The sequence below is a fragment of the Nelumbo lutea genome, chromosome 6 (genome assembly GCF_056320005.1).
Source record: "Nelumbo lutea isolate HS-2025 chromosome 6, American lotus-T2T, whole genome shotgun sequence".
Lineage (NCBI taxonomy): Eukaryota > Viridiplantae > Streptophyta > Magnoliopsida > Proteales > Nelumbonaceae > Nelumbo > Nelumbo lutea.
This window is the reverse complement of record NC_142689.1, coordinates 43,109,249-43,124,262: the sequence shown is the minus strand read 5'-3', so window position 1 is coordinate 43,124,262 and position 15,014 is coordinate 43,109,249. Positions and strand designations below refer to the sequence as shown.

The 15,014-nt window shown below is 41.2% G+C and overlaps 1 protein-coding gene across 1 annotated transcript; it reads right to left on the bottom strand.

Moving 5' to 3' along the window:
* Nucleotides 1–259: 259 nt before the first annotated feature.
* Nucleotides 260–2,824, bottom strand: LOC148848775 (putative polygalacturonase). Its single transcript, XM_088951258.1, has 6 exons — nucleotides 2,772–2,824; nucleotides 2,183–2,518; nucleotides 1,760–1,880; nucleotides 1,477–1,651; nucleotides 1,286–1,356; nucleotides 260–1,166 (listed from the first exon to the last, which is right to left on the bottom strand). Exons 1-6 carry the CDS (start codon nucleotides 2,781–2,783, stop codon nucleotides 469–471), a joined length of 1,413 nt encoding a protein of 470 aa, XP_088807384.1. The 5' UTR covers nucleotides 2,784–2,824; the 3' UTR covers nucleotides 260–468.
* Between the last annotated feature and the right edge of the window lie 12,190 nt (nucleotides 2,825–15,014).

Below are 15,014 nucleotides of genomic sequence, written 5' to 3'. Positions count from 1 at the left end.
ATCAGATACGGGAAGTTTAGGGGCTCTCATCCATTTGCCCTTGTTCATATAGATTCAAATTAAACTATACTTGTTCTATGGTTGGGAGTTGATTTGAATTTTGACTGCTCCACTTAGCTCGTTTAATTGTGCAAATCAGATGCTCATTATGAAACCAAGGTTGGCCCTAAGTATTAAATAGTGCCGTGCCATAAGTTGCAAGCCCAAGTTAGCTAATTATTGATTGATGCTTCATTTTATATATTGATCAAACAATCAATTCAACCATAAATAAAATTTTATTTTATGAGATACAGTTAGACCATAGAAGTAATCATCGTTTTGTTTTCAGCTGGTCATAAGGCCTGACTCTTGAACTGCTTGAGAAATGTGATTAATTTGATCCCTACTCCATTACTGTATACATTACATTGTAAGATCTAAATTAAAGTAGATATAATGGTAATCCAGGAACTGCTCTTCGATCCTTTAATTATAAGAGCATATCTTCAATTGAACATAATCAATGGGTAGCCTATCTGTAGGGAAAGAGCAACTCTTACTCGCCGTCGACCCCTGATCGGACAACAAATCGCACGGCGGAGGGGTCACATCGCTGGCAACTCCCTGAATATCGGTGCAGTTCCATTGCACCTTCTTTGGTTTTGGAGACAACCCAATCGTCACATTCGAAATGCATATACCTGTAAATGGGTCTCCAGTAATACCCTCCAACTTTGCAGGCATGGTCACATTTTCAGCAGTCATATCCATCCAATTGATCCCATGGACATCTGGGAGCGCTTTGGGATCATATTTTTCATCTGGGTGTTGCCCATAAGAGCCAGTCATCCAGAACACATACTTCATGGTGTTCATATTCATCCTTCTCACATATATGTCTTTGACGTATGCTCCTCTTCCTGGAGCAGTTTTAATCCTCACGCCTGACTCTGAGTTGATGGCTACGATGTCTTCAGCCCTGACGTCTCGGATGCCGCCAGACATCTCGCTTCCCAGCGCGATGACAGCGCTGGTCGGAGAAATACATGTCAACCTTCTGATGATGAGGTGCTGTGTCGGCATCCCGAAAGCAATTCCATATTCATCCCAACCACTTTTTACAGCAATGCAGTCATCTCCAGATACTATGTAGCAGTCCTCAATTCTTACGTTATTGCAGGAATCTGAGAAGAGCAAGAGATCAAAGAAGAATATTAACCATGATTTCACGAGGATTCATTGATGGCCGTTTGACGTTTTGCATGCATTATTAATTAACCTGCAGAATCAGAGTTCTAATTACCTGGGTCGATCCCGTCGGTGTTGGGAGAATTGACTGGAGCGAGAATAGTAATCCCCTGGATTATAACATTACTGCACATTTTTCAAATTCCGATTAGGAAATTAAACTGGAAGAGTAACCTCGATCTAAAAGGAGATATGAACAGAAGATATTGGAAGAACATTCCATGAAGGAGTAATATATAAGCAAACCTGCAATAAGTGGGATGAACATTCCATGAAGGAGAGTTGACCAAGGTGAGATTGGATATCTGGACCTGATCCGAGTACAAGATTTCAATCAGGTAGGGTCTGGTATATTTGATTTTCTTTTGGTGGAACTTGCCCCACCAATGTTCACCTTGGCCGTCGATCGTGCCATTGTCACCTGCAATCAAATCCATTAATGGATCCATCGCCACCAGGTTAAATCAATAATATATTTAAGTAAACAAATTAAACGAATTTGGATCAAAACAAGAGTGATCTTAATTACCTGTGATTACAACGTCGGTGAGATTGGTTCCAAAAATGAGGCTGATATATCTTCCACCGGGGGCGTCTCTTCCCCTCCCGTAAGAAGGCAAAGGATCAATAATTGGATACTCACTCTCATCCTATCAAGTTCATCAAGATCAAATAAAATAAAGGTGAGATCATGGTGACGACAATTCAAAAAAGCAACCTTGATTCTTGAATCTCTCTCTCTCTCTAGTCAGATTATATTATCATAATTAACCAGGACTGACTGACCCACGATTGAGCAAACTCATGCATTGATCATGTTAATCAAATATCCAGTTCATAATGTCAACCACAATTCAATTTATACATTCCGTACAAATTAATGTCTATTGACATGGAATGCAATTAACAGTGATATATAGAGATGGAGAAAGAGTAGAGAAGGGAACCAGACCACAGAACCAAGGATAGTAGCGTCCTTCTGAAGATAAAGGGTGAAATGGCTGGTGAGATTGAAGCTCCCCGTCAACCATTTTCCGGGCGGAACAATGAGCTGGGCACCACCGTCAGAGGAAAACTGACTGAGATGATTAATTGCCGTCTGAAAGGCCTTGGTGTTCACCGTTGTTCCATCGCCCACGGCTCCGAAGTCCGTCAGTGATGCGCTATGCTTTCGACAACTTATTGCCTGGTACTCCAGCTGTGATCCCAAAGTTTTCAATGAACGGCACTCCGACACTTTCAACCCCAGCAATCCGAACAAAACAAAAATCGATAGTATCTTCATTGCCTGCGTTGAAAGAGAACTTATTAGGAACACATTAGAGTAAAAATATGAATTAATATATAAAATGATAAATGAACGAACTTCAGCTCTGAAAGAACAAAAGAAAGAATGAAAAGAGCAAATGATGAGAAAGGAGTAAGCATACAACTGGAAACCCATCGAACTAAATCACCAAAACTTCTCTTTGTAACAATAATAATAGTAGTAGTAATAGAAGAAGAAGAAGAAGAAGACATGAGTTATTTGAGAGACTTACAGAGAAATCCATTTTCTCTGAAACGTAGAGTAGGATAGTGTGATATTTCTTCTGGTGTTGCAAAATATTTATAGCAATGATTTTGACCTTTCCCAATCCTAAAAATCCATACTTGTTTGTGTCCAAAAAGATAGAGAAAGTTAGAATTACGTTTCAAAGGAAGGTTCTGATGTACTAAATAATATTGTAACCGTTTGAGTGAGGTATCTTAGTTATTACAAGATTTCCCTAAATGGGAAATATCCTTTAAAGAGGGGCTGCCACCGCAACTGCCCATTTTGATCGGGCTGCTACTTCCAGCATATTCTGTGATACGGGTCGGGTTCAAGTTGGGTCCACACTCAGTCCCTATAACCCTATTATGTGTCTTATTGGTTTGGGCCCGGATATGACCCAGGTTGTTACAAACACGAGCTCACCAAATCATTGGACATAATTGATATATGTGAAGATTGACATGATCCCATTGCATAATAGTAAAATCTAAATTTTCCTTTATATAATATTTTAGGTCTAGGCAGGATTTGATTTTAATATATATTAATAAGCCTGAGATGGGCCCATTTATGCCTTCCGCTCAAATTTGGCAGATTGGAACCTCGTATGAAATGGGTATTATAATGCACATGATAATTTTAGATAACAATAATAATATTAGCATCTTTATATTAACTCATGAAACAAAACTAAATAATTAAAACATGGTGTGTTAATGGATGTAAATAATATAATATTAGAGATACTTAAAAAATTTGTGCACATCTTTATAGATATATTTAAATTTCCTTAATATGATAAATATATAATATTAGAGATATGGACATTTTTTTTGTATTTTTATATTTTTTATAATTTCTTATTTTTATTTATTTTTTCAGTTTTTATTATATAATTATGACATCATGGGTTGATGAGTTGACTGAAAAGAAAAAATGATATCACTTTTGGGTGGATTAAAATTTTTCTATTCTATTTCCATAATTATAAGAAATGTTATATATTATATATGATGGATATATAATATTATAGATATGCTCAAAACTTTTCACAAAGTTTGTATTTTTAATATTTTTATTTAATCTTAATTTTTTATTATTTAATTATGACATCATGGGTTAAATACTTACTTGCCACTTAGACAAATAATAAATTCATTTTTGGGGTTAGTTATATACACATCTAGATCCTCTCGCCCTCTACAAACCTCCCAACCTGTACCCTCCCCAAAACCTACAGCATGTTGGATTTTTAGAGTCCAAACCCTGCTTTCATATGGAAATAAAAAATCCTCCCGACCCTACCCTCCTTGTACTTGAGCTATGGGGTGGATCAGGCCCAAACACATGCATCTAATTTTCTATTATTTCTTGTTTTGTATAAGCAATAGACCAACAAAATAACATGATAAACATAAAAAATTCCAATTATTTGATTAAAACATGTAGATAACACAAAGACTATCAATTATCTATCACATAAGATTCAAAACATTTTTAAATTCAACATAGATATACATAATTAAAATGCTTACAACAACAAAGAAAAATCCCCCTAGTATATTGGTAATTTAATTATATGCACTGGAGTTATTTTAATAAATTCAATATATGGGTCGGGGAGGGTTGGGTTTATTTTAATACCATACCCTACCATACTCATATGGGTTGTAAAATCCCATAAAGACTTGTCCCTACACAAAATCTTTTTTTCAAACAAAAAAAAAAAGTAAATAAATAATGAGTAGGGGTAGGTACCCACTAGGTAGGGTGGGAAGTGTCATCCCTAGTTGTATTATTAAAGTTATTGGATATAGATTAGTAGAATTTATTGGTGAGTAAACAATACTTTTAGTATAACATTTAATGAGAGAGAATGAGAGTCAATGCCTTAAATATAGCACTTAATGAGAGGGAGTTAAATGAAATGAGAGTAGTTGTTCAAATTACATTTTTGCCCTTGGTTAGAGAGGAATCAAATTCAAAAGTAGTGGTATTTTAGCTAAGAAAAATCCATAAAGATCATTTCTTTAATATGCATTTAATGAGATGGAATGAAAATTACTATTATAAATGCAAGACTTGATGAAAGGGAGAACGGAATGAACTTAAAAGCATCAATTCAAATTATGTTTTTTGCCTACAAAATAAAGGGGCCAATTTAAAAGAAGGTATTTTAGTTAAGAAAAATTCTAGAATCTATACTTCATTCCCACTTTTATTAATAGTATAGATATAGATTAATAACTAGTGGAACAGAAAAATGAAAGAAAAGAAATTGATTAATATTATAAGGAAGGAATGTAATGTTGTTTAAAATAATTAATCTTTATTTTAGTAATTTTTTAGAACAAAATTTAGTAATTTAGTAATTTGGATTAACTATATTAATAATTTTCAATAAGAATAATTATTTTTTCCATATTATCTATTATTGTTCTATTTTATTTATTTTACTTTATTAATCAATTAGTGCTATAATTTTTGTAAATGTATTTTAAAATAATTAATCTTTATTTTACTTTATTAATGATTTACTCATAATTAAATTAATCTAAGCCTGAGCTCAAATTTTACTTTATTAATGATTCAAGGAGGTCCACTACCCGAGTTGGGCCGCCAATCCCGTGCTTGTGAAGAAAGCCATGGCAAGTGGCGCATGTAAGTCGACTACACCAACCTAAACAGAGCCTGCCCAAAGGATTGCTTCCCCCTGCCTAGAATAGACTACTTGGTAGACGCGACCTTAGGGCATGAGTTGCTATGTTTCATGGATGCCTACTCCGGCTATAACCAGATTAGGGTGGACACAACTGACCAGGATAAAGCTGCTTTAGTAACCGAACTTGGGTTGTAGTGTTATAAAGTCATGCCCTTTGGTTTGAAAAATGTTGGAGCAACTTTCCAGCGACTTGTAAATAAAGTTTTTGAGCCTTTGATTGGCAATAAAGTGGAGTGTTATGTTGATGACATGGTTGTGCGTCTAAAGGGTCACGTCAATCAACTTGCTCGGTTACATAGTGAACCAATGTGGCATCGAAGCTAATCCGGATAAAATCAAGGCTATTTTAAATATGCGACTACCCCAAAAAATCAAATAGGTCCAACGGCTAATTGTCGGGTAGTTGCCCTAAACTGGTTTATGTCTAAATCGGCAGGTCGGTGCTTACCCTTTTCTAAGGTAATAAAAAAGAATGACAATTTCGAATGGACTAAAGAGTGCCAGCTCACATTTGATGAGCTGAAAAGGTACTTGAGTACCACCCTGGTTTTAACCTGACCTAAGGAAGGAGATGTGTTGAAGTTGTACCTCTTTGCGAGTGATAAGGTGGTCAACTCGATATTGATCAGAGAAGTAGACCGGGTCCAAAGACCAGTCTACTACGTAAGTAAAGTCTTGCAGGACGCAAAAACCAGATATCCTGAAATCAAGAAGCTGGCGTACGCGCTAGTAGTAGCAGCTTAGAAATTATGCCCATACATTCATTGTCCTTACTAATAGACCACTAAGGAACATCTTACTTAAGCCCGAACCGACTGAGCCCGCTAACATGAGGTTGACGAAGTGGTCGGTCGAGCTAAGTGAGTACGATATCCAGTTCAAGCCACGGTCAACCATCAAAGCCCAAGTCTTGGCAGACTTCGTAGCAGAATGCATGTTCAACACACCGGCCCCTGAATCGACTAAGCCCGCTAACGTGTCGGAGGCGTCAACTAGCACGGCACTGGCCCCGGTTAGAGCAGTACTGACCTAGGATGAGGAGCCTTGGGTCCCCCACGTAGATGACTCGTCCAACCAGCGAGGAAATAGTGCCAGACTGATACTTTATGGCTTGAGCAAGGTGAAGCTGGAGTACGCTCTTCGGTTCGGATTCAAGGCGTTGAACAACGAGGTGGAGTATGAAGCATTAATTGCTGGGCTAAACTTAGCGAAGGAAATGGGTACAAAACATCTCATCATGTGCAGCGACTCACAATTGGTAGTTAACCAAGTCAATGGTGACATGTGACTCAATTATGGCGGCCTACTTAACCAAAGTTAGGGAGATCCTACCAGGCTTTAGCTCTTGTTTCATCAGGCAAATACCAAGGTCCAAGAACGCTAAAGCCGATGCCTTGTCACGACTAGCAAGTACTAGCGATAGCATCATGCGAATTGTGTACATAGAGGACCTGCCTCAGCCCAACCCCCTAAGAGCAATGTAACACTTGTAATTAGACTGAACCAAATTGAGCACAACCTATGCATGCATTATTTTTGGAATTTTTACTATTTTTAGATAAAAATTATTTATATTGAACCTGAAGCAGCTATGGGTGATGGACTACACCCATTGTGTAGTCTAATCAACCAGAAACATAAATGATCTCAGGCCAGATTTTGATAGTGTATTAACAATTTTAGAGGTTGCTTAACCTAGCCTAGCCCACACCCCAAGCATGATAATATTTGTCTAGGCATGTACAGGGGCAAGCTTGCCTATGTTAATTATAAAACTATGATTTTTTATAAATTAAAAATTTATTTAAATTTAGTTTATTGTAAAAAATATATAAAATTCCTATCTATATCTTAATATAAAATTTGTTATATATATATATATATATATATATATATATATATATATAAAAACATAATGTGGACCCTTTAGTCAGGCCAGTTAAACAAAGAAAACGCAACCTCACCCCGGAGCGGTGGAGGGTAGTTGATGAGGTCAGAAAGCTCCTCATTGACGACTTCATCAGGGAGGTCCATTACTCGAGTTGAGTCGCTAATCCTATGCTTGTGAAGAAAGCCAATGGCAAGTGGCGCATGTGCATCAACTACACTAACCTAAACAGAACCTACCCAAAGGATTGCTTCTCCTGCCTAGAATAGACCGCATGGTAGACGCAACCTCAGGGCGTGAGTTGCTGAGTTTCATGGATGCCTACTCCGGCTACAACCAGATTAGGATGGACACAACCGACCAGGATAAAGCTACTTTTGTAACCGAACTTGGGTTGTACTGTTATAAAGTCATGCCCTTTGGTTTGAAAAATGCTGGAACAATTTCCAGTGACTTGTAAACAAAGTTTTTGAGCCTTTGATTAGCAATAAAGTGGAGTGTTATGTTGATGACATGGTCGTGAAGACCTAACTTTCTAGATCTTTAATCGATGAATTAGATGATGTTTTTCAAATTTTAAGGAAATACAATATGAAGTTAATCCCAAACAAGTGCGTCTTCAGGGTCACGTCGGGCAACTTCCTCGGTTACATAGTGAACTGACGTGGCATCAAAGCTAATCCGGATAAAATCAAGGCTATTTTAGATATGCGACTACCCCAAAAAGTCAATGAGGTCCAACGGCTAACTGGCCGGGTAGTTGCCCTAAACCAGTTTATGTCTAAATCGGCAGGTCGATGCTTACCCTTTTTTAAGGCAATAAAAAAGTATCGCCCCAATTTTAACCCGACCTAAGGAAGGAGATGAGTTGAAGTACCTCTCCGCGAGTGACGAGGTGGTCAGCTTGATATTGATCAGAGAAGTAGACCGGGTCCAATGACTAGTCTACTGTGTAAGTAAAGTCTTGTAGGATGCAAAAACCAGATATCCCGACATCGAGAAGCTGGCATACGCGCTAGTAGTAGCAGCTTAGAAATTGCGCTGATACCTTCGTCATCCTTACTAATAGACCTCTGAGGCACATCTTACTTAAGCCCTAGGCATTAGGGAGGTTGACGAAGTTGTCTATTGAACTAAGTGAGTATGATATCCGGTTTAAGCCATGGCCTACGATCAAAGCCCAAGTCTTGGTGGACTTCGTAGTAGAATGCACATTCAGTACACTGGCCCCTAAAATGACTGAGCCCGCTAACATTTCGGAGGCGTCAACTAGCATGGCACCGGTCCTGGTCAGAGCAGTACCGACCTGGGATGAGGAGCCTTGGGTTCACCACGTAGACGGCTCGTCCAACCAGCGAGGAAGTAGTGCTAGACTGATACTGTACGACTTGAGCGAGGTGAAGCTGGAGTACGCTCTTTGGTTCGGATTCCACGCGTCGAACAATGAGGTGGAATATGAAGCACTAATTGTTGGAATAAAATTAGCAAAGGAAATGGGTACAAAACATCTCATCATGTGCAGCGGCTCATAGCTGGTAGTTAACCAAGTCAATGGTAACTATGAAGCATGGGACTCAATCATGGTGGCCTACCTAACCAAAGTCAGGGAGATCCTACCAGGCTTTAGCTCTTGTTTTATCAAGCAAATACCAAGGTCCAAGAACACTGAAGCCGATGCCTTGTCACGACTAGCAAGTACCAGCGACAACACCATGCGAACTGTGTACATAAAGGACCTGCCTAGGCCCAACATTCTCGCAGGGGCAGAAGAGGTCGCTCCTTGTTGTAAGCAGAACTGAGTTGGATTAACCCGCTCATTGATTATCTGCTCCACGGGACCCAACCTGCAAAATGTAATGCTCAGAGGGTAGAGCGTCAGTCATCTTGGTATGTCCTTATAGACGGACAGTTGTATAGGAGGTCCTTCACGCTCCCTACCTACGTTGCTTGCGACCCTCAGAAGCTGAGTTCATACTTTGCGATATCCACGAAGAGTTATGCAGAAGAAAATTAGGGGGTAGAGCGCTCACCCAAAAGGCATTAAGGCAGGGCTACTATTGGCCCACTATGATGGCAGACACACTCGAGCTCATCAAGAAATGCAACAGATGTCAGAGGCATGCCAACATTCTCCACCAGCCTGTTGCCGATCTGAAGTACCTGACTAGCCCATGGCCCTTTGTGCAGTGGGGAATCGACATCCTTGGTTCATTTCCGCTGAAAATCAGGTAGAGGAAGTTCTTGGTCGTGGCAGTGGACTACTTTACGAAGTGGATGGAAGCCAAACCGTTGGTAAGCATCACAGCTCAGAATGTGCAAAATTTCTTTTGAAAAAACATTGTGTGCTGTTTCGGACTGCCTAAGGTTTTGATCTCGAATAACGGAAAGCAATTCAAGGACATTAAATTCCAGAACTGGTGCACCAAGATAGGGATTCAACAAAATTTCACTTTGATAGCACACCCCCAAGCAAATGGACAAGCCGAAGTAACGAACAGGGTTATATTCCATGGACAAAGCTCGCTTTGCACGAGTTAAAGGGTTGTGGGTGGATGATCTGTCCAATGTCCTTTGGGCCTATCGGAATACCATCAAGACCGTGGCCGGTGAAACACCCTTCAACCTCACATACGGGACGGAAACCATGATTTTGCAGAGATTGAAGTATCAATGTTGTGACCTGAAGCATATAACAAAGAGGCAAACAACGACGAGCTCCGAACTAACTTGGACCTGGTTGAAGAGGTACGAGACCTGGCCCATATTCAAACTGTGGTTTACCAACAGTGAGTAGCTCGGTATTATAATGCTCTGGTTAGGAAGCGACTATTCCGAGTCAGCGACTTGGTCCTCCATAAGGTAATGGTACTTGAGCTCGGTGTGGGTAAGCTCAGTCCGAACTAGGAAGGTCTATATCGGGTGAGACGAGTGTTCAGAGAATGAACCTATGAGCTCAAAACCATGGAAGGGAAATAGGTACCTCGAGCTTGGAACATTGACAACCTAAGCAAATACTATCTGTGAAACCTCAACACAACTGAAAAAAAATGACTAAGTCCACGAGATCACCGAGCTGACCCTAAGAACGACGAACTGGAGAGAGGACCCTAAGTCACTCCCAAAAGCCTAAGGGCTATGGTGCCGAGTTGACAAGAAGACCTTGGCATGATATAATACCCAGCCGCCTCTTTGGCATGGGTAGAGAAGTCCTAGTCGCCTCTTCAGCATAGGTAGCCTAAGACCTAGTCACCTCTTTGGCATGGACTCCCTAAGACCTAGGCGTTTCGGCGAGGACAATTGAAAACCTCAATCGCTTTGGCATGGGTAAGGAAAAGTAGTCTGAGAACAATAGGTCAGGCATGTACCCTACAGTGTCTATTCACCCGACATAGAACAACGTTGGATTATTCCTATTCGAGTCTAGCTCACCAACTCGGGAGTAATCTATACTTAGAGAAATGTTTTGGGTACATAGTGAAAAAAAAAAACAAAAAAAAGGGGGAACAAGAACAAGAAGACTACAACTATATAACCGAACTCAGAGGCTCGGGACATCAAGTATTTACAGGGGGTCCAAGAAAAGAGGCATCAATCAACTCAAGGCTCCTCATCCCCAACAGAGGCATCGACAGGTAGATCGGTCTCCATATGGTCCTTGGCGGCACCACCTCCCTCTCCCTCTTCCGTTGCCTCATCGCTAAGGAGGTCATCTTTGCTCTCTTCCTCAGAGTCTAGGTCCTTAGCAGCTTCGATGGCAATCTCCTTGGTAATCTTCAACGTTGTGATTGCATTGAGGTAAAGATGGGAGAATTCACGCCGAGTCAACCATCTGCTAAGCTTAAAACCCTTGTAGTAGTCCGCTGTCCTAGCCTCAACCAGCAACTCATGATGTTCTGCCAAAGATTTGTACTCCTCAACAGCCTTGGCCTTGGCCTCCTCCATTGCTTGGAGCAGAATATTAGTCTACTCCTTCACCAGTGCCTCGAGGTTCTTGTTCTCTCTCTACAGAGTTGTCTCACGCTCCTCCAGTTCCTTCTCCACCATCAGTAGAGTTAGCAATTCCTTCTTAGCTCGCGCATTATTTTTCATTTGGTTGATCTCGTTGCAAGGTAGGTTCAACTCAGAGTGGGCACTTCGGGAGGACTCCTCAGCCTCGAGAGCTCATTTTAGGTTCACCTTGGACTGGTAGGCCAAGGCATGGATTGAAGAATTCACCTGCCAAAAAAAGAAACAGAATCTAAGTAATCACAGTGTAATACAGCCCAATGGTTGAGTACGTACCACCATGCAGTGAGTTGCCGCTCTGGCCTCGAGCTAAGCAACTAGTAAGTTAGCCCAATGAGCAACCTCCTCGGCGAAGATTGAATCCATGCTCTTAAGGAGACCGAACTTCATAGTCAAGATACTCCAAGCTGATGTGTCGCTACTTGATGGAGTGGTCACCTGAGTGTGCTAGGGCTTGGAAGATGTGGTCTCCTTGGGCAAGTGGGATGGGGAATCTTTACCTTGGTCCTCTTCAACCAAGTCAATCACTGGTGGCTACTCGGTAACTGGTGAGTGCTTGGGGATAGTGGCGCCGATGTCAGAGGTAGTGGTCTTTCTATGGAGGTGAGCCTTCTTGGAGGCCCTCTTCTTTATCTTACCCTTCTGCATTCCCCTGAGGAGCTCGTCGGTGGGGATGTCAGTAATGGCAACTACAAAAGGCAGTGAACAAAGTAAGTACAAGATCAATATAAAGCAAGGCAAGGAAAACAAGTATAGCAGTTGTGATGACGAACTACCAAGAGGACTTAGCCCGGCTTGCATGAGCTTCTCCACGGTCATGAAGTTCTCAAACTTCAGCCCAAGCTTCGCCCAAGATTGGACCTCCTCCCGTATCTTTTAGTTCAATCTGATGTCGGGGTCCTGGATGACAGCCCTCCAATGAGTTTGAAACAGCCACCCCTCGGTGTTACGGACTATGAAATAATGCCTCTTCTAGGCCGGGACTTTGTTCGGGAGCTCATGCAACAACTTGTACCCAGGGCAAGGAGACATGTAATAGCTTCACCTGTGCTTGGATAGAACACAGGCTGAATTTTTCTTGATAAAGAGGATCAAAGAAAAAGTATCAAGGTTAAGAGGTCGGTTATAATCGTGGAAAAGGGAGATGGTACCTATGATGTTGTGGATAGAGTTCGCATGGAGCTGGTCTATGGCGATATCAAAAAACTTGACGATCTCAACTATGAAGGGATGGAGTGGGAAGCATAACCCAGCTACGATTTGCTCCTCGAAGACCACGATCTTGTCATGACCGTGATCCCAAGGAAAATTACCTAAGGGAATGTTGTATACTAAGTTACTGGGGAGCCTATACTAAGGACAAGACCCTGTTCGCTGTCATTGAAGATGGGCCAAAGCTGTTTCGCAAACGACCCCAATGTGAAGTGGAGGCCGACCTACCAAAAGCCTCGCGCTTTTGTTGAGTTGATTCCACCTCGGATGGGCTGGAGCCTACATCCTGCACCGAAATGCCCACCTCGGCAGGATGAGACTTCGCAGCCTGTGTCGAGGTGCCCACCTCGGCGCCAGTGGACTCACCACTCCCATCTAAAAGACAATCTAAACTAAGGCTAGACATGCTAAAGGAATGGACAACAGAATTGAAAACATAAAAGACGAACTCACCAAAGAAGATCGAAGGAAGCAAGAAAACCTCGGACACGGGTATAGTTGACACCAAGCTGGAAGACTTGAACGCGATCTCAAAGAGCTCAGTCATGTGATTTGTGGCAAAGAAAATGGGTCCTTTGGCCCCTATTTATAGCCATTATATCCAAGGATCAATGGCTGAGATCTACATGATCCAATGGCTCCTATGAAAATCGGTTGCACGCTACCTGAGGTTGAAAACAGTTGAGCGTGCGTTTTGACGTCAGCGGAGTTTATAATCGGTGTGACGTCCATGCATATCTGATACGCAATCTGGGTCATTTCTTGGTTGAGCCAAACATTCGTATAGGTCCAACTGGGGGTCCGCCCTCCGTACCACTTAGACATTGTGCCAAATCCACCTGGGCTCATCATGAACTCCCCGCACCGGGCCAGGACCCTGGCACGAGGAGTGAGGGGCAATTGATGAGGGATGATTTGGTCCAATTTAGTAAGTAAAGGTCATATGGACATGACCTACTAGTAGGATGACAACTCGGCAAGGGGAGCCTAGTAAGTAGTTTAGGAGCCCTGGTGTTTGGGCACCTTGGCATAGAGCCACCTCGGCACCAAAGCTAGCTCGACACCCAAGTACCAAAGTGACACGTAATGAACTCCAGAAGCTTTTCAGCGGACTCCGAATCTCCTGAGATCATGTCGCGTAATGACAGCCTTATCCTCTCCCAGCCCGAGTGGGACAGTAATGATAGACTTCATTGACTGGTACGTTACTCTCCTTCTAAATCGGAAACAGATCTCATCTACATGGGACAAGGATCCCGGAGTTGTTTCGTGATACCCATGGTAGATTAACTATATAAGGGCATCAACCCCCCCGGGACCCATTTATGCATGATTTAGTGCATTCTAGCTCTCCTTGTTCTCAAACTCTTAGCTCACATATACTATTATTGACTTAAGCATCGGAGCGACCTTGCCGGGTTAGCCACCCCAGGTTCTCTGATACATCCCTTTCTTTGTAGTTTGAGTGACCTACTTGGCGACAGGCGTCCGAGTTGCCTTACAGCTAGGAGCATCCAGATTGCGCACCATCACTACTAGTTACTCTTCTAAATAAATGACAATGAAAGGTAGACACACCTCCCTTGAAGCTACACTCTCTTATAGTGTTTGCATTGTCTGCCTCAATGTGCATGATTCTGTCATGCTGAACCAAGTTATGGGCAATATCAATAGCATACTAATTATCATAATATAACATTAGAGGCTTATCAAATAGGACACCCATATCATCAAGGAGATATCTAACCCTATACTTTACTTCAATTAAAGATCTAGCAACCACTAACTGCTTTTTACTTCTCTAGGAAACAATATTCTCAACTATCATAGCATAATAGCTTGATGTAGACCTCCTTTCATCTATATTACCTGCCCAATCAGCATCTATATATGCTTTTACCTTCATATAACCATGTTTAGCAAAGAGTATGCCCTTCCTAGGAGTTCCCTTAAGATAGCATAGCACCCTTTCTTCAACAGCTATATGTGTTTCTAGGATCATGCATGAACTAGTTGATTGCACTTACAACATATGAAATGTTTGGATGAGTCATACAAAGGCAAAGATGTTTCCCCAATAATCTCTAAAACACTCCCCTATTAGTTAAAAGTTCTCCATCATCAATGAAGAGTTTATGATTCACATAATAGGGGTGGAGGCAAGTTTAGCACCAAGCTTCTCAGTCTCAATGAGAAGATCCATCACATACTTCCATTGGGAAATGAATATAACTTATTTGGAACTAACAACTTCAATGTCCAAGAAATACCTCAACTCTCCTAAGTCTTGATTTCAAATTCAGAATTAAGAAACTTCTTGAGATCATTAACTTCTTATGTATCATTACAGTAACAACAATATCATCTAAATAAACAATAAGAAATGTGACAAGAGTATTTATCCTCAATCTTAACAAAGA